Raw genomic sequence first — 23,282 nt, forward strand, 5'->3', positions numbered from 1 at the left:
AAACATGCATAATCATGAAATACAAAAGCTCTGTTTATGCTGCATATGTGTTTAACAATATGAGATGTCTATATATGTACTGAGGTCTGCAGACTGAATGAACGCACTGAGTACACTTTAAATGGGAACCCTGTCTTTACTCAGAAACATTGTGTAGTTGGCCTCCAACATGATGGTAGTTCTCTACAAATAGCCTTGATAGTTCCAGCTTTTTTTTTTTTTTTTGGTGTATGCAACAACGACGGGTTTCCTCCTAAAGGTGGCCACACACTATACAATAAAGTGATCTGATTTTATGGCAATTCCATAAAAACAATTGGTAGTACAGAAAAACCAAAAGCTTTATATGTCAATGGGGAGTGGAGTTTTCTGATCAATTTTCATGAAAATTGGTGTAGGGTTAATTGTCGATTTCTTGATGTATAGACCCAAGCAATTTTCTCATAGTTTTCAATCATTTTTTTTTTTCATAATTGGAGAAAAATTACCACATGCGGTAGGCTTTTCAAATGTCACAGTGCGTCAGAAAAAAATGATTGTAATTCTTGAATTGCAAATAAATATATAAAAAAATGTATGGTGTGTGGCCACCTTTAGGGAATCCCACAGTCCATAAAATATTTAGCGTAGCAAAGCACCTCATTTTTGCCACAAGCCATCTGTCAAACTTGCTTGCCTGGCTGTTTCACTGCAGGTTCAAAAAAGTATAAATCCCAACAAACTAGCCAGAAGAGAGTTCACTTCAGCTGGTGGCTCACACAGATTAGACACTTCAGGCAGTTCTTGCATGCTCCCTTTAGCAGGTGGTTCAACCACCAGACAGGTCCAGCTATTAACCACTTGCCGACCAAGTGGTTTCCTATTGATCTGTGCTGGGTGGGCTCTTCAGCCCCCAGCACAGATCGTATTGCAGGCAGGGCGATCAGACTTCCCCCTCTTTTTTCCCCCACTAGGGGGATGTCCTGCTGGGGGGGGTCTGATCGCCGCCGCTCTGCTGTGCCTTGCGGGGGGGGGGGGCTCCTCAAAGCCCCCCACCGCAGCACTATTCCCCCCTCCCTCTCCTTCCCTCCCTCTCCCTGGCTCTGTAGGCGGTACAGGACGGCGATACATCCTGTACCGCCTCTGATGGGCTTCAGCCTATCAGACGGCGGCGATCCCCGGCCTATCAGATCGCCGATCTCCTTTAAGTGCGTTCATTCAGTCCTTTGCAACTGCAGCGCCGTGCAGTGTAAACACCGGGGATTTCTTACCCGCGTGTTTACATTTCGCCTGCGAGCCGCAATCGGAGGCTCGCAGGCAGTTCATGGAGACATCCTCTGTGAACTGACATGGAACGGCCGCTCGAACGGCCGTTTCCATGGAAACCCACAGACAACCAGTTTACGCCAATCGGCGTTAGCTGGTCGTCAAGAGGTTAATACATTGTACAGATTATTAAAATGTTCCTCAGCTACCAACCAGATTGCATGGAGACTCCCCTCTACATACATAAAATTCTCCCAAATTTTGCTGCACTGCTGATGGGACTGCATGTGACATAATATGCTACTTATGACAACTAGCAATAACTTGACTAGAATACACCAGACCATACCAGGTTTTGGCTGATTAAAATGGCCATGGGGCCATTATTATTCAGGGTTTCAATAATTGTAATTGAATGAATGAATAAATAATAAACAGATAGCATGTTAAACTGCCTGGCTAGCCAGCCCACGGCAGTAATAAAATCAACCAAAACAATTAAAATAACCAAACAAATTTTAAAATGAAGATGAGCTAAGCATTTCCACATTAGTGGGTAGCATTACCCCTAAACAATATTGGTGACCATGACAAGGAGGCGGTTGGGCAGCTCACTGCTCCTGGTCAAATAGCTTCAAATAGCAAAACATTTATAAGATCTGCTCACACACCATAGGTGAGAGATTAACCAATCCGATGAGGCCCCATCTAAGCTCTGCTTGACAACCACCAGAGCCTTGCCGGAGTACCTCACAACTTTAACACTTTCATGCCTGAACGTAAAGGGGAACACTAACCTCAACAATCAATAAAAATACATAGATTATACACGCACACACACCCACACACCATTCCTTTTACTCCCAGTGGAGCGTAGGGCATCTGTAAAGTATCTCCATTCAGATCTATGGGTTGTTCTTTTGAGCTCATTCCAGGTTTTTCCCATCTTTCTAATTTTTTTTATTCCACTGATCTTCTCCATGTTTTTCAAGGCTGTCCCCTTCTTCTTGATCTCTGCGGATTCCATTCTAGGGCTCTTCATTCTATAGATTCCTCGCTCTATCCAATCCCACTTCCTTTTCCTTAATTTAATTTCTATTGGTAGTTGGTTAGTGTTTTTATATTTTTTTTGCTTTGTTACTTTCTTCTCATTACAACAGTTCTATGTGGCAGTAACTGTGTGAGTGCTGCCACGTTAGGAGAAATTATTAGTATAGCACTTTTAACAGCAAGATCTATATTTAAGTCTGCTGCCTCAGACTCCACTGGCCCAAACTCTGGCGGCGAGGCCTCACTTAGGCCACATACACACATCAGACTATAGTCTTTTGAAAATGAAAGATCACAGACCAATCTTACCACCCTTCATGTAGTATGGGAGCCACACTCTACACAGTCTATTCTATGGAGCTGAACTCCCCATCAGACAGAAATCTTTGCAAGATGCTGCACACAAGATGCTGCACACACGGATCTGTACAGACACAAAAGATCAGTATCTGCAAAAGATCTGTTCCTGCCAAAAATCCATTCCTGCAAATTGCAATGATAGTCTATGAGATCTGCAGATCATCATACACACATGATTTAACTGACATTCATCTGCAGATCAGATCCACCAGGATGGATTTTCAGATCTGCAGATGATTGCTTGATCTGCAGATGAATGTCAGTTAAATCATGTCTGTATGATGATCTGCAGATCTCATAGACTATGAATGCAATTTGCAGGAATGGATTTTTGGCAGGAACAGATCTTTTGCAGATACTGATCTTTTGTGTCTGTACAGCATCTGTGTGTGCAGCATCTTGCAAAGATTTTTTTCTGATGTGGAGTTCAGTTACATAGAAAAGACTGTGTAGAGTATGGCTCTCATACTACATGAAGGGTGGTAAGATTGGTCTGTGATCTTTCATTTCCCAAAGACTATAGTCTGATGTGTGTATGAGCCTTTAGCCAGTGCTGACATGTCCAATTTTAGGGTAAGGGATCTCATTTACATCTCTTTAGGGGCCCCTCATACTGGCGACTGTGCATTTCCATGGCATCTGTTATAAATCTGTGAGGTTTATCTCATCACTGTTGACGTCTCCTGTGCTGCAGTTGCTTCTGTACAGGCCCATATTTGAGTCATTTTTTTTTAAATGCATATAGATATCATGCTATTAGGTGTCAATTTCCATCTGTATAAACTGCTCAGCTTGTGGATAACAATGTGCTATTATAATACAGCATGGTAATAATTCTATAATTGTGTTACCAGACCTTACAAAAGTAACTGAAATATTCTCTGAATGTTACAGCTTGCATTAACCCCAGATTAAAAGCAGAAAAGTGCATTAGAAGACAGGTGTGATCTGTGCCATGTGGTAGTATCACTACATTAGTGGTAGGGAATTATGATACGGAACCACACTTGCCCAGACCGTCCAGCTGGGAACTTACAATGCATGCTGGGAAATTTCTGCAGCACCCAAACAAAGTTCTTAGACGCACAATTAACATACTCTTAATTGCTGCAGGAATATAATGCATGATCAGGGTTCTCAGTATGCCAGCACAGTCTCACTCCATTCTGCTGCTTTATTGTCGTGAACCAACTAATATTAGCTACCATTGTGTTTGAATACAGAGTGAATGGAGCCATCTGATTAGCTACACTGTGTAGCCGGCTGAGCAAGACTGCCAGTCAAATAAGTCTCCTTCCTGATCTTCTACTTCAAATAGATCTACAGCGCAGTGGCAATAAATATTTGGCATTCACAGCTCTGGTTCAGAAACTGTTCTTAGATGCATTTACTAGAACATTCAAATTAAGTCTGCAAATTTTATTATGTATAAAGTGTATCTCTGTTTTTTATACATGATATGTCAATGGCATATTTGTTAAAAATTTGAAATTCCAATAAAAAATATTGAAAACCAAATTAAGTCTGCATGAAAAAGGTTTATAAAAACTGTAGTTTTTGCAGAATTAAAGAGGTAAACACTTCACCAACTCAGAGGCAGAGCTCCTCATCGAGCTCCTCATCTCCTCCTTCGTACCCACAGATTACCTTTGTGCTCCCAGTCAGTCCAAACCACTCCCACTGTAGTCACATGTTCATGCAAAGGGAGCACAATTGGTCTGTTAGCTGAGGCCACATCGCCTAGCCTAGCATAACAGTCCTCCTACATGGATGGGGAATGTCGCCAGAGAGGGATTGAGACTCGATGGTTCAAGGGACAGTGCAGGGCCGTGGCTTTATGGAAGTGTTGCCAAAAAGTGATGGTCAAAGAGATGCAAATCATTTTGAGTTGATGCAGCAGCATTAACAAAAATTTGTATGCAAATGTATGCATCTTGAAAATGAACCAATCAAATCTTGCTGAGTTAAAATTCAATTGGTCCATCAACTCAAAATTATTTGTATCTCATTTACCATCCCTATGGTCCCCCGGTACGCTAAGGGGGACTGGGGACTGCTGTACACATGCTAGGGTTTTGGCACATTTGGTCATTATCTTGGCCGTCTTTAATCCAGCATGTGTACAAAGATTCAGTCTCTAATAGGGAGGCGTGATCCGTGATTTGAGACTGCCTGTGGTGGAGGGGGGAGCTTACAGCTAATGGTAGCTGAGGATCTGTGCATAGCAGGTCTTCTATTTTATTTTTAAAAAACTTTTTTCATATATAGATAGTTAGAAACTCCAGAGCAGCCTAGAGTTAATAAAAAAAGTGTTAATGTGTGCATAAGCACAGTTGCAGATCTCCTGGCTAGGAGATGTATCCACATTTATGGATTGAGGTGCGAAGCCTTACTGTGGGTAATACAATATGTGACACAGGAACAGAGAAGATGGGGTCTTCATAAAGACAGGGGAAGGGGGCTACCAAACATGACGGCATTATCTCCTGGTTGATTATTGCGTATAAGTAGCTTTATTTCTGTAATAACTGAGGAAATCAGTCAGTCATGCTTTAGGAATGCAGAGCTAAGCCTGAAAATCTGCATAACCTGTAAAGTTACTCTATAGAAACAGGAAGAATTCAGACTACCTCACAGACAAATAACTGTATGCTTGGTACAGCTGCTGACCTGTGAGGACTTTACAGATGTAGGGGATGAAAAGTTCAGTTCATAGGGATAGACAGGAGCATGATCTTTAGGAAATTTGTTTTAATACTCAGCATCATCTTTGTCTGTTTTAGATGTTATGGACTTTCCACCCCCACCACCACCACCACCTTCTACTGGGCCTGCAGTCCGTCCTCCTTGGACCACAGATGCTTCCTTTGCTGAACGCTATGCCCCGGATAAAACCACCACAGTAATGACCAAGCACAGTCAACCAGCAACACTTACCCCAGTCCAGAACCGCAGTTCAATTCTGCAGGCAGCACAGCCTGCTCCCTCTGGGGAAAAAACTCCTATCTGCTCGCAGTGCAACAAAGTTATTAGGTTAGTATATGTTCAATTCTCAACAGTATGCAAGCCCACTTTTCTTGCCTCTAAGATAAAATCGCTGTAACCAGAATAGACATAAAGCTTACAGCACCAGTCAGTTGGGCAGTTTGCTGTTTGTGAACCTCGTTGCATTGTGGGAAATGATGCTTTTACCAACTGCCAAGCAAGCAATATCTCCTTCTGTGCACAGAACTCTCAGTAAATAAACATTCTGTACAGATCACCTGGCAGAAATAAAGATGTCACCACCAGTGATAAATTTCAGAATGTAAATCAGGGAAAGGAAAGATTTTGCAATGGGAAACACTGACTAAATAATCTATGAATTAATATTTTAAAAAATATGGTAAACAATTTTATTGTTTATTTTTACTACAAATCCCCTTTAAATGTTTTATTAACCACTGAGCAGGGAGGACATATAGCTGCAGTGTTGGCCACGAAGAGGTGATTTCTTCCGGCAGTGGAAGGAGGATCCTAGGGTTAGCTTATCTGCTCTGTGCTAGAGAAGGAGCCCCTGCTGCCGAAGTGGACCTACAGAGCGTAGCTAAGTTGAGGTTATGCATTTGGTAGAGTTTTTACCTTAGAGGGAGTAGACAGGGGAGGAATAATGGATGTGTCCCTTAAAATAACATTGCATAGCAGCAGCAAAATAAAATATAGACTCATCACAACTGAAGATGATTCAACTGGCCTTATAAAGTTATACATGTATTCTAACTATGTACCTGTTATTTCATGTTTCTACAGAGGGAGATACTTACTCGCACTTGGTCGCTACTACCATCCTGAGGAGTTTACCTGCTCGCAGTGCCACAAAGTGGTTGAGGAAGGCGGGTTCTTTGAAGAGAAGGGGTCCATATTTTGCCCACGCTGCTATGATGTTCGGTTCGCCCCAAATTGTGCCAAGTGCAAAAAGAAGATTACAGGGGTGAGGGAAAAAGTTATTCTTGTAATAAATTCCACTATTTCCAACATCAGAGTCCCTCTCCCAAGCCTTAGCAAACCGTTCTTTCTGCTAGGAAGAAACACTGCGCTATTGTTAATCAGCGTGAAACTGCTCTCATTATATCTTGCAGTCCAAGATCTACCAAGAACACACACACATTCAGCAGCATTGCCTTGCTCTGTCAGTCATGGCCCAGCTAGCAACCAAGTGACATTATCCTTAATTGGTTCTGAAGTCTGTGATATGTCACTGTCACAATGTGTTACCGCTTACATTGAGAACATTTTCAAAGTTTAATCACAGAGTTTGGGAACAAGCAAAGCAATACACTTGTCGATGGAAGAACCTGTTGCTTTGGATATGTTCTGTTTCAGATCTTATTAGTTGGTAAAAAGTTTAATCATTACTTTTGGTGAAAAAAAGATGTTTGCCCATCAATGTCGTCTTGTCATTCAAGCTGAATTGAACTGGGGCAGGCAAAACATTCACTAGGGAAGCTAAGGGTAATAAAATTATACTGTATATCATGGGGAGGAAAGGCAGTCCTTTCTGAACCCAAAACCAGTTTGGGTTCACTTTAATACCAGTTATTCAAACTCTTGCACAGCAGGCAAGTTGCTATTATTCTAAAATGTAGACCACAGTCATGTCACTAACTATCTCTCAGCTCACAATCTTATCCCTACCATTAGTCCTAGTCTAGTGTCCCTATCATGGTCTAAGGCCAATTTTGGAGATGGAGAGACAATTAATTGATTTTAGAATGTGAGCACTGCTAAAGCACTAATTACCTCACCTGTGAATGCTTGTGTCTTCCTGCAAAACATACACTGTTGGTGGGCCTTAAAGTGAACCTTAAGTGTCCCAAAAAAAATGAGTTTTACTCTCCTGGGGCTTACCTCAGCCCCCTGCAGCTGATCGGTGCCCACGACGAGTCGCTCTGATGCTCCGGGTCCCGCTGGCGGCCACTTCCGGTTTCGCCGTCAGGACCCGTCAGGCTGGGGAACGCGGCTGATACTACGCGTTCCCAGCCAAAATAGCACCCCTATGCGGCCATATGTCCGCATAGGCACCCGTATGCGGACATATGGCCGCATAGGGGTGCTATTTTGGCTGGGAACGCGTAGTATCAGCCGCGTTCCCCAGCCTGACGGGTCCTGACGGCGAAACCGGAAGTGGCCGCCAGCGGGACCCGGAGCATCAGAGCGACTCGTCGTGGGCACCGATCAGCTGCAGGGGGCTGAGGTAAGCCCCAGGTGAGTAAAACTCATTTTTTTTGGGACACTTAAGGTTCACTTTAACCACTTCGCCATATCTGGACGGATATATCCGTCCAGATAGGCACTGATGCTGCAGCCGTGTGGTGCACGCAATCGGGCGCGCACCCGCGCGCGCTCCCGCTGCCTCCCGATCAGTGAATGGGAATATAATTCCCATTCACCGATCTAACTCCCCGGCAGAAATACCAACGCTTTCTCATCAGAGAGCGCGGTATTTCTGCCCATACAGAGTCTCCCCAGCCTCTTTATACTTCCTGGATGCGTGATCGTTCGCATCCAGGAATTTTTTGAATGTGGCCATCTTGTGGCCAAATAGTAAACTGCACCCACATACCTTTATTAAATAAAAAAATACATTATATTACATCTAAAAATAGCTATTTACCTCACAAACTAAAATTACCCAAATACATTTTGTATTAAAACATTTTTTTTAAAAAAATTACAATTTAAAAAAAAAAAAAACTACATAAATAGTTAAGGGTCTGAACTTTTTAAATATACATGTCAAGAGAGTATCTTATTAATTTTTTTAAAATTATAAGCTTGTAAATAGTGATGGACGCAAATTGAAAAAATGCACCTTTATTTCTAAATAAAATATCGGTGCCATAAATTGTGATAGGGACGTAATTTAAATGGTGTAATAAGCGGGACAAATGGGCACATAAAGTACATGGGTTTTAATTACTGTAGCATGTATTAATTTTAAACTATAATGGCCAAAAACTGAGAAATAATGATTTTTTTCCATTTCTATCTTAATTTTCCTGTTAAGATGGATTTTAAAAAAAATAATTCTTAGCAAAATGTACTACCCAAAGAAAGCCTAATTAGTGGCGGAAAAAATGAGATATAGATCAATTAATTTTGATAAGTAGCGATAAAGTTATTAGCGAATGAATGGGAGGTGAACATTGCTCGGATGCATAAGATTTTCGAAGCTGTAGGCTGAAGTGGTTAAGGACAGGGTTGGGGAACCCAGATTTAAACAACCTATTTCTACAGAATGTGCGCATGTTGCGCATAATGTCACTTAATGTCACTTGGTAATTTGCAATTTCAATGTGCAGACAACATAGTTGTAAAGACTTGTCAATTATCTTTGTCGCCGGTATAATTGTTTCTGTGACGCTGGTTGTTTGTGGCGATTTTTGTTGAGCGTGTGTATGGACCTTAGGTCAAAAATGGTCGGTCTTGTGGGGTGTCCAGGTTTGCAGTGGTTTGTACCTACTAAAACTGGTCAAAGGAAGGGAAACCAGTGAACTCGGTGTTGGGCGCCCAAGGCCCACTGATGCGGGTGGGAAGTAAAGGCTAGCCTGTCTGGTCCAATCACGTAAGAGCTACTCTAGCACTAATAACTTAAAGATGCAATGCTGGATGTGAGAGAACACATAGTGCACTCCCAACTTGCTGGGTACGAGAGCTGTGTAACCAAAGACCAGTGTGAGTGGTCTGAGTGTCTTTGAGAGCACCTGCAAAGGACATGCCTTATAATCATTAGAACTGGACAGTGGAGTAATAATAGAAGGTGGCTTGGTCTAATGAATTACAAACCTGATCCATGGAGGCCGCACCTCACATTTACTGCGCTGATGACAGCACTGTGAGGGAGCTACACAATATTAAGCTGAGGGTTATGGCTGATCAACATATACATATCACTAGGAAAGCCTTGGCTGTGAATTACAGATAATGACCAATCTTAGAAGCCATAGAAATGGCTAAATAAAAGAATGTAATATATATGGCTATGTACTTTAATTTAGCCATTATGTTGGCTGCCAGGATTTTCCATTATCGCTGCTTGACAAACACTTAATTCCTACAGTTTACTGTGCGGCTCTTTATGACTGGCAGAGAAGTGACAGTGATTTGCATTGTTCTATTCTGAACATTGAGGATTTATGTAATGATATGGTAGAAGGTATAAACTTTGATTACTCTTTTTCCTTGGAAATGTTCCCATATTTTACTGCATGTTTGATGTGTGACAGGACGCACCAAGCATACATCTTACTTTAATCTTCCTGTTCATGTCACTCTCAGCAATTTGCCATACAAGGCACTGACATCCTTGTTTTGTTTTCAGGAGATCATGCATGCTTTGAAAATGACATGGCATGTTCAGTGTTTCACGTGTGCCTTCTGCAAGACCCCTATTCGTAATCGGGCTTTTTACATGGAGGACGGACAGCCATATTGTGAAAAAGGTAAGGGGAAAGCAGCTGGGTACAAGGCCGTGTCTCACTGGGGAATCCTTTATTTTGATTGTCCATCTGAATGATAGTTAAGTGTTCTGGATCAGTTTAAAGGTTAAAGCAAAAATGACCTGAAAATAAACTTATGAGATAACCAATTGTATCTTTTGGACCAATCCTAAATAGATCTTTCCTGGAGTTCCATATTCTTATTTTGAATTAAACAGCTGAAAATGTTTGACGTTTAAACCATATTTAACATTGCACTTAAATTTCTTCTGTTCAATCAGCTCCCACACAGAGAAATAACAACCTTTTGAACTTTACATCATACATGTCCTGCTGTTTTTAAAGTGTTGCACAGCCACACAAAGATTTTATGGCCTTGAGCAGTTTTCATTAGAACTTAAGTAGTAACAGTTGGACTGCTCTGACTGCACACATAAAACACTGAAATGATAATTAAAGGGACACTATAGCAAAAAAATGTAAAATTTTAAATATCTGCAAACATAGACAAATAAGAAGTACATTTTTTCCAGAGTAAAATGAGCCATAAATTACATTTCTCCTATATTGCTGTCACTTACAGTAGGTAGTAGAAATCTGACAGAAGCGACAGCTTTTGGACTAGTCCATCTCTTCATAGGGGGGATTCTCAGCAAGGCTTTTATTCTTTATAAAGATATTCCCTAAAAAGGATTTAAACAATGATGCTGGCCAGCTTCCCTGCTCCCTACACAGTTTTTTGGCAGTTGGATAGAGCAGCTGCCATTCACTAAGTGCTTTTGAAAATAAATAAAACCCTGAGAATCCCCCCCATGAAGAGATGGACTAGTCCAAAACCTGTCGCTTCTGTCAGATTTCTACTACCTACTGTAAGTGACAGCAACAAAGGAGAAATGTAATTTGTGGCTTATTTTACTCTGGAAAAAACATACTACTTATTTGTTTGTTTGCACGTACAGTATTTTAATTTTTTAAATGTTTTGCCATAGTGCACCTTTAAAAAAAATTAACACAGGCAAGTTCTAAGTAGAATTGGAATTTTATGTTGACAATTTCACCATGCCACATGTCACTTCGGGTACCCTCTAAGGTCAGAGACAGGCCAATGGTCAGTGCTAATGAGCTTCTAAAGGTAATATGTTTAGAGTGAGTGGAAAGTTGGGGTAAGGTCCATGAAGCAGGGGGCTACTTTTAGAAGAAAGTGCTTCAAGTTAGGTGTTTTTATAGTTTGGGTTGACATGACCATGACAGGCTGAGAAGAGGAGAAAATATTATTGATCTATATTTTAACCAATATCCTATGTCAAGATGACTTGGCATTGAGAAACTGCTGAGTATAAACTAGAGGAATTTGTATCAGCAATTGATGTTTGAGTAGAGCAGAGCTAACGTACACAAATCTGTCCTGGCATTGTTTCAGAGGTGCTAACAGGTGTGTTCTCCTACAGATTATGAGAAGATGTTTGGCACTAAGTGCCGCGGCTGTGATTTCAAGATTGACGCCGGTGATCGTTTCTTGGAAGCTCTTGGATTCAGCTGGCATGACACCTGCTTTGTGTGTGCGGTGAGCACTGCTTAGCTGTATTTCTGCTACTAACTCTGTGTGACAGTCAAACTTATTTTAAACTGAGAACACAGAACTACTAATTAATCAAGGTTTAAGCAGATGTTACTACAGCATAATTCCACTATGGTTTTTAAGAAAAACTAAAATATGTCCATGCTGTACAAATTAATTTGTAATCTAATGTTCAAAAAAAAAAATCTGTCCATTCTTATTTGCAACCAGCTTGGAATTTCTAAAGTTGCTAGTAAGTCCGGATGCGACTTTGGCAACCATGGTAACAGTACTGTGTTTACATACTGTAACACTAGATATTTGTAAAGAGGCACCAACAAAAGGATAAGGTTGCTAAAAACAGTTTAAAAAAAGGGATGTAGTGATGGACTTGCCTCCACCAAAGAAGATTTTGTTGATTTTAATCAACAATTAGCTTTATTCATCTACTCCATGATGCAACGCGTTTCGCAAGTGCAATCCTGCTTCTTCATGCAAATAGGGGGAGAAACTAGAACATATCTTGTAAATGCCATGCACCTCTGTGTTTGGGCTCTTGGTTTTTTAATTTGTATTTAGAGACTGTTCACAAATCCCATCTTCTAGCACCTAGGTTCTCAAAAGGTGGTACGTGTGCCACTGGGGGTACTTGGGCTGGGTTTAGGGAGTACTTGAACTTTTCTTTGTTAATTAAGTACTATGAGTTTTTGGATTTAATATATGTTAAATGATGCATAAATGAGCCTGAATATGTATTTTTACTTTATTAAAGGAATGTTTTCAAACAATGTACACCTAACAAATAAATGTGTAACAATGGGTACTTAAAGCAGACCCAAATTAAAAATACAAGATTTCAGAAATAAAATCTATTTTCTAACTTATAATAATAAATAGCAGCCTTTTTTCAGCTGCATGATGACCAATATAAAATATTTTAATTTATTGGAGGAACCTTTCCTTTCATATTGCCGGGACAGAATCTGGCAGACTGGTGGAGGAGATAAAAAAAACAAAACACAGGCTGCTGCTGCTGATGTCACAGGGGAGGTGGTCTCAGCTTGTGTGAGATTTCACATAGATGATGCCCCTGTGAGGGAGGGTAGCTGATGACAAACACACCCATGATCTAAAACCTCCTACTAAGCTCAGAAGTAATGGCTGTCACCTGTAATACCCTAGTTATGAAAAGAGAAGGGTTAAAAGCATGCACTGAAATGCTCATAGGCTTGAAGGAGTGGTTATTTCTCTTTGTATGTGTCAAAATAAAGCATAGAAAGGTACAGAAGAAAGGATTCTCATCCACTGGCTTCTACATAGCTTGTATGATGGCTGCAGGCAGGTCATATTTGTATGATGGCTGCTGGCAGATCATGTTAGCCAGTTGGTCAGAGATCTGGCTGCTTCATTATAATGATGCACGCTTGTTGATCAGTTTTCACATTCTAATGCACTTGACATAGGTTGATCTAACTAATGTAATTTGACAAAATGAGTTGTCAAAAAAGTTGACAAAATGAGTTTACCGAAAGCAGAATTCAGAACCGATCATGCTGATCCACGGCAAATGGATGTTCTCTACAGATTCCCTCGCCATGATCCTGCACACCACATTGCTCCATGAAGGCATACAGGAAACCCTTATTATGTAATCATTTAATGCAAGGTTCTTGATACATTAATAAGAAGCGTAAGGGGCTCCCAGCTATCTATTTAAGCATAAAATATCAATAATTTGTCACAGCAAAGTGAGGAGGAAGGGAGATTGTGTGCTCTGATTTGGGGTGTGCTTTTTCTCTGCTAAGGGCTGGTGTGATGATGACCTATTGTAAAATACGTATGTACACATACATGGAAGATGCAGATTTGTAAAAGGATGGGTAAATGTCTTCTTTCATATGTAACTGTCACAGTAGGTATTATTAATCTGACAACTCTGAACCTATTACATTCAGGATTTGGAATAGTCCATCTGGGATTCCCAACATTTCCTTTATGCTTTTATGAAGCACACAGTAAACACTAGTGGCACAATCCAACTGCCCTAAGGCCCGGTTCAGATGGGTGACTACCGGTGGTGCATGTAGCTGATGCTAAATGCTTTCTGCTACCGTGCAGAAAAACGTTTACATCGGTCCGCAATGCTATTCCGTCGTAGCATTTGGAGCCCTATAGGGTGTATGGAACCGCCAAATGCAATCGCTGCTGGACTTTCTATAGACTGCGATGTTCATGCAATCGATGGTAAACTCATTGAGATGAACACTGCCATTTATGATGTTGCCCCAAGTGTAGCCAATAACACAGCCAGTAAGAGGCAGAACAGTGCCTCATAACTCTGCATGTGTAAAAAGGGGGAAGGAGTGCACAGGTGCGAGTCAGACAAAATATGCTCCATCAGCATTAGTAAAACGTTATCCTTATTATACATAGTTTTCAAAAAAGCTATTGAACGTGGAGGGTAAATGCAGAGACACACAGGTAGTAACAAGGTGCACAGAACTCTGAACACAGCTCTGGCATGTAGTGGTGCACCTCTAGATTAAAGCATCCTCTGCATTTACCCTGCAGTTTTGGCGCTTTTAGTAGTGGCACTTTGAATATGTAGCAAAACTTTATGAACACTAAAACTACTGTAACAATACTACAAGTAAGAGAGATAAATGCGGTTGGCACCAGTTGCTGGCTGACAGAAGACACAATGTGGTCGCTCCCAGTTAGTAGCCGTGCTCACAATTCAGATAAATGTCCATACGGTAGTAGAAGAAAAGATGGAGCACCAGCTCTTGCAATTAGGATTTATTAGCGTTCACATAGGCATTACAGGTATACCAGTAGTGAGGGTAGGAGTACCGGCCTGACAGCCGTTTCGCGGCTACTGCCGCTTTCTCAAAGGCACAAGAAGGAATACCTTCTTGTGCCTTTGAGAAAGCGGCAGTAGCCGCGAAACGGCTGTCAGGCCGGTACTCCTACCCTCACTACTGGTATACCTGTAATGCCTATGTGAACGCTAATAAATCCTAATTGCAAGAGCTGGTGCTCCATCTTTTCTTCTACTACCGTATGGACTGTAACAATACTGTTTGACCAGACCGCTATACAGCTGCACATGGAGGTTCCTGCTAGGCTGCTCTTTCTGCACTGACGCTGTCAGATGCTTCGTGCATTAGCAGCACTGACGGGAAGACTCAATAATGGGAGACGGTACTGTGGAATGGAAAGGGTTTAGTAGTACAAATTGTCACAGTAGAACCTGCATTTTACAGCACCAAAAGTCTGACATTTAAAGAGACTCTGTAACAAAATGTTCAGCCTTATTTCTTCTATCCTGTAAGTTCCTATACCTGTTCTAATGTGGTCTGTCTTACTGCAGCCTTTCCTAGTTGCACAGTGTCTGTATTATCTCTGTTATATAATCTAATCCTCTTTCCTCTGACGGCTTTGTCGGGCTCAGGCACTCAGGCTGGAATGTGCAGCTCTGCTTGTGATAGGATAGGAGCTATACACACCGCTCCAGGCCTTCTGCAGACTCTGTGTGAGCTCCTCTCAGCCTATCACATGCTATGTCTTTTGTTTGTAAACACTGCCTAAAACTGGCAATTACAAGCCAGGATTGCAGCAGGGAGTGGCAGAAGAAGTACAGAGGGGCCCGAGAGAACATAATGAATAGAATGTTATGCTTTTTATTGTAAGAATTTTAGAGTACAGATTCTCTTTAAGTCACCCCCTATGGTTTACTTTAACAAGTCAGACCAACATTTCTAGATTTGTAGTTGAGGATATACGGTAATTGTATTAACTTTGTGAACTAGATGGTGGTTATTATGCTTGAAACTGAGCCATCTCACATTTCTGCTATGGATAAAACTCATTGTGGTCCATTTTCTATTAACATGGATGAAGTGAACCCTTGTAGTTTTACAGCTTTGGATGGTACTGACTCTCGTGTCTCTTGTTTAGATCTGCCAGTGTAATCTGGAAGGCAAGACCTTTTACTCCAAGAAGGACAAGCCCCTCTGCAAGACTCATGCCTTCTCCAATGTCTGAGTAGCTAGCTGTCCTGCACAGCGGCACATTCACACTCTCACAGACATGCACACACCATACACGCCAAGATACCTGCACACAGTATGGAATCCAGAGGAGGCTGCCTCCAGCTCATCAGTGGATAAAAAACAGCCTGGACACCTCAACGCTCGGATTTCAGTCACCTATCAGCTTTAAACTGAAGTTTTAGTCTTTTAAATATATCTGGTGCTGATCTGTATTTAGAAGTGTGTGTGCCCCTGCGGTCTGTTTTGATCACTTAATGCTTTGAAACTGGCGGAAAAGAAGTCAGAATAAACATATAGGAAATCTTCATATAGCTAAAAATAGTTATTTTTCTAAATAATTATCCTAAACTTGTCTTAATTTGCGTTGGAGTTGGAATTTGAGATATTGAATCCAGAAACCTGAATTATCCCAAAGACCACACTTCAGCCAAACACTAAGAATCCAGTGCAGGAGACTTGAGCGTAGCCGGCTCCACCGTAGGCCATGATAGGTATTACGGCTATAGCAGCGCATAAAGTGCAACTTTGACGCCGTCAGAAGACGGAGCTGAAGTTACATTAAAACACTGTAATTCGGCTCCAGCAATAGCTGGAAGCCGAATTACATCATTCCCCACCATCCATAGCGGCCTGGAGGGGGAATAGTAATTAACACGGCCGGGACTTGTGCAGCAACAGGATCAGCCATACACCTGCACCCAAGTCTCCCAGCGCCGATTCATCTCGTACCCATTTTAGCACCCGAGCAAGTGGACCAGGTCACAGGGAGTTCCAAACCGGAAGGAGGAAGCAGGGGCTTAATTACCAAAAAGGGGCCTCCTAGCAAAACTTTGGGGCCCCCCAATGTTCACATCCTTTCTCTTGCCTACCCTTGGTGACCCTCACAGACTGAGGGCCCATCTTGCAAGGGCCATAAGAGTGTGGACATTATAATCTTTCCACCCGTAACAAGTGTAGCCTGATCTGAAGGATGGACCCCTTTATTGGAGGGAGTGAAGTAGTAGTTGGATCCCACTTACAGCTCTGTGCTCCCCTGTAGTTATGCTCCTGGGAGGAAGCATCACAGTGAAGTCCCCATGAGCCTTTCCACTTGTTTGGGTGATGAAGTGTGGTGGGTGGGAGAATAAGTGTTTCCAAATTCAATATCCTGAATTTCAAAGACACCACCACTAGTCTTAATACTAAAGGTTGCCATGAGCACCAGTACTTTAAAGCTACCCTGTCACTCGTACAAGATATACTGTATATATCAGCTCATCTTAGGCTGGGCTGTTTTTTTATTTTTCATTGTCAGTATTCTGTAAAAGGAGACACTCCATGGAGAACCTCAGTGGAGGTAAGTGACTGGGTGCGTGATTGAGAGTTAGAAAGTTTACTTACAGTACATAGAGAAAAGCTAGTTTACAAAATAATGGGGGAGACAAACTAATACTGAAGGGAGGTTTCATAAAGGGTGACGTTTACATAGGACACAGTTTACAGTCTTTGCACACAAATAGGATTATTAATGAGGCAGTGGAATGTACATGACCATGGGCCTGATTTAGTGCTGTTCTCCAGGGCAGAAGATTATAAAAGAAAATAAATAAAGAACTAAGAGAGAGAGTAGGTGTTACCCCCAAACAAGGAATCTTCACATTAATGATCCTGAGGACTTGCTTTGGATTTGTTATAAATTGTCTGCTATGAATTTGCAAGAGTTTGCAGCCATCATATTGCTTGGGGATAGGAAACCACAGGAAATGTGGCATGAAGGTTAGTGATTGTGGTGACACGCCTAAACCCACAATAGGAATTGTATTAATAAATCAAAAATGATCTGCATTTGTTATTAGAAACTTTTATCCTACTTTAGGTGACCAGTATGATAAAATAAGTAAAATCATAAAATGGAGTGAAAGTACAAACCTTCTCACAGGAATAACACAGCCGATTGGCTACAAGAAAACTCAATGAAGCAGAGTTGTGTCAACACGTTTCATGGTGTAAAAAAAACACTTTCTCAGGTCAGTGCCATGCCAGCTATGACGCAGTAATAAGATGTCTTTGGTGCACATCACAGCTGACAGAGTTCACTGTAGAACTGGATTTAGACCATGAGGCATGTTGACCTGTGTCTACTTATACTGTATGCATTTGCCTTGACACTCAAAATGTGTCATTCCTGAAGGCAACTTTATAGTCTCCTAATGTTCTTTGGTTTTCATGATTTTATCAGATTGGGTACCCCCAGTAGCATAAAAGTTTCTACTGGTTCACCCAGTCAAAGGTCTCAAGTTTTTTTATGGCTGTTTGTCCATGAAATTCCACAAATTTGATAGGGGGACTCTTTCATCTGTATCCTGTTCATTCTCCCCATCTGCCTCATCCATCATTGCCACAACTATATTCTCACCATCCATGTTTGATATACTACATTATTCTTGGTGTTGGTTGCCAACTTTTGTCACGTAATAGAAGATTACAATCAATACAAGCCAGTCTTGCAGGATCAGTTTTGCTTTCCAGTGATTGCAAGCTCAGGAGAACCTTAATAAGCCAGGCACTGTGTGTTTAACGTGGTAAACCACAAGAACGAGAATGCAGTTTTCTGTAATCGGATGAGTAAGAGATAAATTCCAATTGGATGCACTTTGTACTTCTGCCTTATTACACAAAAAACATGCATTATGATCTTCTGATTTTATCTGTTGTGTATAGATCTAAAAATACAAATATATAATACATAGAAGACTTCAGTTACATGTTTCTTTTGCCAACATGATGATCATTTAGCATAGAAAACAAGAACGTGAACTTTATCTATGGTATGCGAGACCCTATGCGGAGATCAGCAACTAACCTAATCTTGCTTAGAAATGTATCTATAAAATGTAAGGCAGGAAGAATGCTTACTATGTCATATTTCTTGATAGAGGCCTGTTAGTTAAAGCCAAGTAAAAAGCAGGAGAATACCGGTATACACAGAAGTATAAACATATGGTAGCGTGGACTACTTTTACCTGTTTTTCATGATCTTCTCATTACTGTAACTCCTGCTCTCTACCTCTGTGGTCCCAGCTGTTTGAGACCTGAAGCCTACTCCATGATGACACCTATAAAACATGGCATCTTAAATGATTCAGTAGGTGTCGCCAAACAGAGAAAAAAGCATGGAAGTGAGCTGTGCACACCATAGCCCTGTGGGATGCCACCATTTTGCACAGTGATTGACATCTCTTCTAGTGGAAGTAAGCAGATATGGTCAGTAACATAGGCTACCTAATCTACTCCTTCAGAATTCCCAGACGTCCAATTAGCTGAATGGATGTGGCATAAGGAGAGTAGAGAAGGAGGTCTAAGGTCCACTGTCCAGAAAGCATCACTGGAATTTCACTGCAGAGGATCTACATATACCAAAAACATTAAAAAAAACAAAAAAAAACCCATATCCATGCACTATATATGTTTTGCCAAAATAGAGACTTCCTTTACAGTCAAAGTGGGCAGCACTGCAGAACTTTGACTTTGTGGGTTTAAGCCAATGTAAGGTTCTGAATACTTGGAAAATCTTATGGACACATGCAGAATAAAGCTTGGTGCTCAGGAAGTTCTACACTATTTTTTTTTTTTTTTTACAAGTGCTTGGAAGTCACTGTAAAAAATGAATAACAAGGGTCCTAAGTTAATTTTTTCCTTTCAAATGAACTACAAGTTTTAGATGTTTTCATCCTCATCATAATACCAGCCTATTATAGATGCTTTACAATATCCAAAATTAGACTTGATTACGAATACCTGTGTAAGCACAACTCGGTAATCCTATAAAACTCTCTGTTTCCCATTCTAATGAAAACCGCAGAAAGGGAAACCAAAGACCAAGAAGGATTTATATTGACTAATTCTAAAAATGAACTCGGTTACACAGTTTGTGAAAGAACCACATGCCAAACATGTACAATAAAGTGAATACAAGCAGGGTCCATAAATGCTATCAAATAAGACATCTCTAAATAATAATAAAATAACTGCAGCCATATATAAGTAGCATAAATCACATAAGCTTGGCAAAAGCAAAATCCAACCTAACCGTTTATGGACGAAGCAAAACACAAATGCAAGCTAATGCCAAAGAGGTTCAGTAATAATTGCCTTAGACTTTGTGTAATGATAGACAAAGTAGTAGAAGCTGTATGTAAGTGTCCATGGTTGGGCAGCGTGCAGCGTACGGTCATTATTTCTGTATGTGCCGGCCAACAGGAGCTGCTGTATACACTATACCAGAAAGGAAAGTTATTTTGTTGCCTTACTCCGTCTGCCTTGTATATTATTACTGAAGGTCTAAGGGCAGCAATTATTGAACTTTTTCAGCATCAGCTTCCTTTTGTGCTTTGCTTTAGCCATAAACTGTTTTGTCGGCTTCTGACTTTGCAGCTTTTTGTTATGATTCAGGGTTGGCTTATTTAGAGGTAATTATGGGCCCCCATTTGTACTCATTCTATTGTATATTAATGGGCTATGGTTTCTTTCAAAAACCGTGTGAATAAATTCAGTTTTAAAGGTATTTAATACAAAATCCTATTTCATACCAAGTCTTCGCTTTCCCCCTTCTGCTGTTTTTCATTGGAACGGGAAGCATTTGGCAGCAATAGTTGCCTATGTACAGGCTTATTTACAATTCTACTCCAGGAATTATGTTTTTATTTTAATTTTTGATACTGTAAAAAGGCAATTATTGTGCTTCAGCATCAACTTCCATTAGAAACATCTTTTTTTAGCGGTGGCCTTGACAGATGGGGACTCAGGACAACGATAAAAGCTTACAAGAGGTTATTTTTTTCATGTAGTTGGACTTTAATAAGGAATCTGTAGCAGTAATCACATCATACATAAACTTATTGCAGTGCATGTGATCTCAGTGGTTATACCAGTGAAATGATTGCTGATTGGTCTCTATGGGTTATGGGACACAGGTTAGCTTTATGAAAAGCCGGACTGTCACAAATCGGCGATCTGCCTGTGATGTAGCGCTAATATTGATGTTATGTTAGTGATGCCAAGTGCCATATGACTGCTGTGCTGTGATGTGTGTTGCTTTTCTCTGATCTCACTGTTTTCACTTTGCTACAATGTTATGCACATTAATAAATGCTTCTTCATTGATGTTCAACAATCGTCTGTGTGTTGTAGTTTTATTATACATAACAATTGATATGGACTACCAAAGACAACAGCAGTGACAGAAAAGTATAAGCAGGACAGAGGAACAAAGTGCAAATGATTACTGCTATTCAAAGCACATACATACTACCTGCATAACGGCAATAAAGTGCTAAAACCCCTTACACACAACAGATTAAACTTGGCTGAGGGGGGTGATCACAACCACCTCTGCTGAAAATCCAGTGTGTGTACGGCAACCATGGACCCCCTCGGCAACAGTGGAAAGCATTTTCCTCCCCACTTACTCCACCCACTGCGTGACCTCACTCCTACACCACACTGTCAGTCCTCCGCCCCCTGCTTAGTAGCAAAACACATCGGTATCCTGCAGGCTAGCAACCAGGCTAGCAACGCGTCTGTACAGCCTCAGCCCTGCAGTGTTGCCTGAGGAATCAGATCCTGATCACACATATTAGGCTTAACACAGTGGGAAATTGGATACTTACAGATATACCCTAAGGTTGCGGTCACATAGCTGATTTCAGTGTGGAAATTCTGTTACAGCAATAGTGTATGCCTTGAATGGGTGCTGGAAAGCATCCCCTGCCCATCATAATCTTCAGTGGATAAGTATATATCACCCTGGAGAAAAAGTGAATTGAATAAGGGCTATATCTGTTTTATCCCATTTTTTTATTATTATTATTATTTAGCATTTATATAGCGCCGACATCTTCCGCAGCACTGTACAGAGTATTTAGCCTTGTCACTTAACTGTCCCTCAGAGGGGGCTCACAATCTAATCCCTGCCATAGTCCTATGTCTATGTATCGTGTAGAGTAAGTATCATAGTCTAAGGCCAATTTGGGGGAAGACAATTAACGTATCTCTGTTTTTGGGATGTAGGCGGAAACCCGCGCAGACACAGGGAGGACATGCAAATATCCCATGAAATATCTCTCTCTTTCTCAGTTTATCCCATCAACCCTCATCTCCCTATTTCATGAATTACCTTTCCTTATATTTGGAGAAAAGGAAGATGAAATAATGAATGCTCTAGGGTAAGTGTTGTAAATCAATTGCTATGTGTGCTAAAGGTAGTTTTCCCTTGTAGAATTCCAAATAATTTTCTTCAAGGAAAACTCCACAGTCATAAATCAGTATAGCTCTATGATTTGTTCATGTTTTTTCTGTACCAGCAAATATTTTTGCGCATTGGCTTACATCAAACAAGAATACTTTTTTGTTATAATGGATAGTAAGCTGAGTCAGTCAGCAGTGGATCATAGAGCACTGTATATAGTGGTTGAAGGCCATTATCTGAGACGGACTTCACTTTCATGCCTTACGGAATCTTCTTTCTCAGAGTGAAGCACCTGCAACTGACAATGGGTAAAATGACTTTTCATCTTACATATTTGTCTGACTTCAGAATTCTGCCTGGAGGACTTAATATATACTTACTATACAAAATAATACACAGTAGTACAGTAGTACAAGATGGTCTGGATCTCAAATCAACCAGAAGGTAAGCAATTAAGTTAAACATGTCAGTAAGCCAATCCCTACTCAGCACAGTATTGCAGAAGGATACCTGTAATGATCCGCTCAGCTGGCTGCACAGGCAGACAGCTGTTTGACCATTCCTCTAGTCTGTGGGCTGCAGGTCTCTGGAAGAGAGACCTGTCTTTCCTTTGCAAGTTTCTGACCTGCTCTGCTGCTGAGGAATTTGCAGACATTTGTTATGCAAATCACCTAACTGCCTCTTTTGAAGGCTGGCAGTATAAAAGCCATGTTTTCCCAGAGTCCTTTGCTGGTCATCCTTCATGGTTTGTTGAAACACTTCTAGAGTGTCAGCTGTGCTATTGCTTGTTAAAGTTATCTTAGAGTAATTCTTGGGACTGCATTAGGCAGCTTCCCTAGTGCAGTTAGGTTGCTATCTGTTTTGTCTGTCTCTGTTGCGATTGTCCTGTCGCCAACGGTGGTTGTCAGGAAATCGTTCTGTCTGTCTGGGGTGCTAACCAGAGCAGCGGTTGCTACCAGTAGCCCCTTCTGTTCATCTGTCTTATTTGGCTCGCACTAGCCTCTAGCGGTAGCGGCTGTGGATCCTTCTGGTCTATGTTCTTGGAGTGTACGCTGGAGCAGCGGTTGCTACCGGCCACCTCATCTGTCTGTCGTGTTTAGATCACACTGGCCCCTAGCGGTAGCGGCTGTGCATGCTTCTGATCTGCTTTCTTGTCCCTGTACCCGGATCGCACTCGCTCTGGCGGAAAGAGCAGTGGATCTTTCCTATCCTGTTCCTGAACCCGGATCGCACTCGCTCTGGCGGGAAGAGCAGTGGATCTTCCCTATCTTGGTCCTGAACCCGGATCACACTCGCTCTGGCGGAAAGAG

The 23,282-nt window shown here is 41.3% G+C and overlaps 1 protein-coding gene across 5 annotated transcripts in view; it reads left to right on the plus strand.

Moving 5' to 3' along the window:
* The window catches only part of PDLIM7 (PDZ and LIM domain 7), a 184,574-nt gene extending 163,676 nt beyond the window's left edge, over nucleotides 1–20,898 (plus strand). For all 5 annotated transcript variants that reach the window (XM_068277082.1, XM_068277084.1, XM_068277086.1 and 2 more), the window contains exons 7-11: nucleotides 5,439–5,688; nucleotides 6,445–6,625; nucleotides 10,016–10,136; nucleotides 11,582–11,697; nucleotides 15,652–20,898. In XM_068277082.1, the coding sequence (XP_068133183.1) occupies nucleotides 5,439–5,688; nucleotides 6,445–6,625; nucleotides 10,016–10,136; nucleotides 11,582–11,697; nucleotides 15,652–15,738 (755 nt within the window). In that variant the 3' untranslated portion in view covers nucleotides 15,739–20,898. The remainder of the gene's footprint in view (nucleotides 1–5,438; nucleotides 5,689–6,444; nucleotides 6,626–10,015; nucleotides 10,137–11,581; nucleotides 11,698–15,651) is intronic.
* Nucleotides 20,899–23,282: the final 2,384 nt, after the last annotated feature.

The sequence above is a fragment of the Hyperolius riggenbachi genome, chromosome 3, assembly GCF_040937935.1.
Source record: "Hyperolius riggenbachi isolate aHypRig1 chromosome 3, aHypRig1.pri, whole genome shotgun sequence".
NCBI classification, from domain to species: domain Eukaryota; kingdom Metazoa; phylum Chordata; class Amphibia; order Anura; family Hyperoliidae; genus Hyperolius; species Hyperolius riggenbachi.